Genomic DNA, 1945 nt, shown 5'->3' with positions numbered 1-1945 from the left:
CCTTTACCTCTCATATACACTGCTATCAGAGAAAGCGAGGGTTGTTGAGCCCCTTTTGTTGCTGATATGTATGAGATGGACAATTGTTGTGTGTGTGGTAGTAAAAGCCCTGATTCTTTATTAATTTACAGTATTTTATATAATAGTCAAATTTAAAATCAAGCTTAATAAAATGCATAATAATTTTTGTTTTATTTTTATCAGTAGTAGACTCTTGACTGCTACAAATAGGAAAGAATGACTGTGTACTAACCACACAGTTTGCCAGAGGAAACCTGGATCAAGTGTAGTAACATAGACGCCTATAAACATTATTCAATTGCCTAGTCTATACTTCTATAACTGATTAAAATTCTTTTAAAATCCATCATGATTCATTTTAAAGATAATGAGATCCTCTCTGTGTCACATGAATACTCCAAAGCACAGAATAAGCTAAATTACACTGGCTGTAATGCCAGATTTTTTGATGTCATTTTGAATTTCAAATATTTCCTTGAGATTCTCCATACCAAGGAAATTTGACTCACAGAAATTATGGAATTTGTAGAAAACAGCATGCTTCATGAATGGCATGAAAATGTAATCAAATTTTCTAAACAGTCTAGCTGAGATGTTAGCTTTAAAAATCTTACAACTAAAAAGCTATGAATCTTTAAACTGACTTATGACTTACTTTTAGAATAATAATACCTGAAGCCAATTATGTTCTGTGTTGTAGGTGCGTTGTTGATATCCAGAAGGCAATACCTATATTTCCCATTCTCATTAACATTTTGTAAACATTTAGACATGCAAAGAAGAATGGAAAGAGAAAATTGTTCTTCCTTTACTGAATTCATACTAATGGGAATTACCAACAACTCTGAGGTAAAAGTAGCTCTGTTCACAATATTTCTACTGGTCTATCTAATCAATCTCATTGGGAATCTTGGAATGATTTTTTTAATTAAAGTGGATCCTCAGCTACAAACCCCAATGTACTTTTTCCTCAGTAACCTGTCCTTCTGTGATCTCTGCTATTCCACAGCAGTTGGGCCCAAGATGTTAACGGACATATTTGGTAATGATAAATCAATTCCATTTTTTGGCTGTGCTCTGCAATTCTTCATTTCCTGTACATTTGTGGATTCTGAATGTATATTGCTGGCAGTGATGGCCTTTGACCGGTACCAGGCCATCAGCAACCCCTTGCTTTATACAACAAACATGTCCAGCAGGCTGTGCTCCTTGTTAGTGGCTGGAGTTTATTTTGTAGGTGTGGCAGACTCTTTGATCCATACAACATTGACATTTCACTTGTGTTTCTGTGGATCTAATGAAATTGATCACTTCTTTTGTGATATCCCTCCCATCTTACTACTGTCCTGCTCAGACACACAGGTCAATGAGTTAGCAATATTCACAATTTTTGGGTTCATTGAATTGAGCACCATCTCGGGTGTCCTTGTCTCCTACTGTTACATCATCGCATCAGTTTTGAAGATCAGCTCTGCTGGGGGCAGGTTCAAAGCTTTCTCTACCTGTGCCTCCCACCTGACTGCAGTTGCGATTTTCCAAGGAACTGTGCTTTTCATGTATTTCCGGCCAAGTTCTTCTTATTCTCTGGATCAAGACAAAATGAGCTCCCTGTTTTATATTCTTGTGATACCCATGCTAAACCCTTTGATTTACAGCCTGAGAAACAAAGATGTGAAAGAAGCTCTGAAAAATCTGAAAAATAAAAGGTGCTCTTAAATACATATTGAAAATTCTCTACCTTTTTCATATAGTGGTTATTTTCATGAAATTATGTCATCTGAAAGGATTGAATTTTATCTAATGTTCTCTAGTGAAATCACTATTCACTTTAGTGCTAGTGTATCCTAAAATTGTTATCCAAATGCTACAGTGCATTCTAAATATGTGTATATGTACACACGTGTATATATAGATATGTGTGTAT

The 1945-nt window shown here is 35.4% G+C and overlaps 1 protein-coding gene across 1 annotated transcript; it reads left to right on the top strand.

Annotated features, from left to right (window-relative positions):
* The first annotated feature begins 764 nt into the window (after positions 1 to 764).
* On the top strand, positions 765 to 1737 carry LOC110289821 (olfactory receptor 5W2-like). Its single transcript, XM_021156209.2, has one exon. The coding sequence runs from the start codon at positions 793 to 795 to the stop codon at positions 1735 to 1737; it is 945 nt and encodes a 314-aa protein (XP_021011868.1). The 5' UTR covers positions 765 to 792.
* The last annotated feature ends 208 nt before the right edge of the window (positions 1738 to 1945 follow it).

Source organism: Mus caroli, unplaced genomic scaffold (genome assembly GCF_978045245.1).
Source record: "Mus caroli unplaced genomic scaffold, Mus_caroli_1 scaffold_2, whole genome shotgun sequence".
NCBI classification, from domain to species: Eukaryota; Metazoa; Chordata; class Mammalia; order Rodentia; family Muridae; genus Mus; species Mus caroli.
This window is presented reverse-complemented; position numbering and strand designations above follow the sequence as displayed.

Excerpts from the sequence above, each read along its gene's own strand:
- LOC110289821 (XM_021156209.2), top strand. The coding sequence starts at position 793 with ATGCAAAGAAGAATGGAAAGAGAAAATTGTTCTTCCTTTACTGAATTC.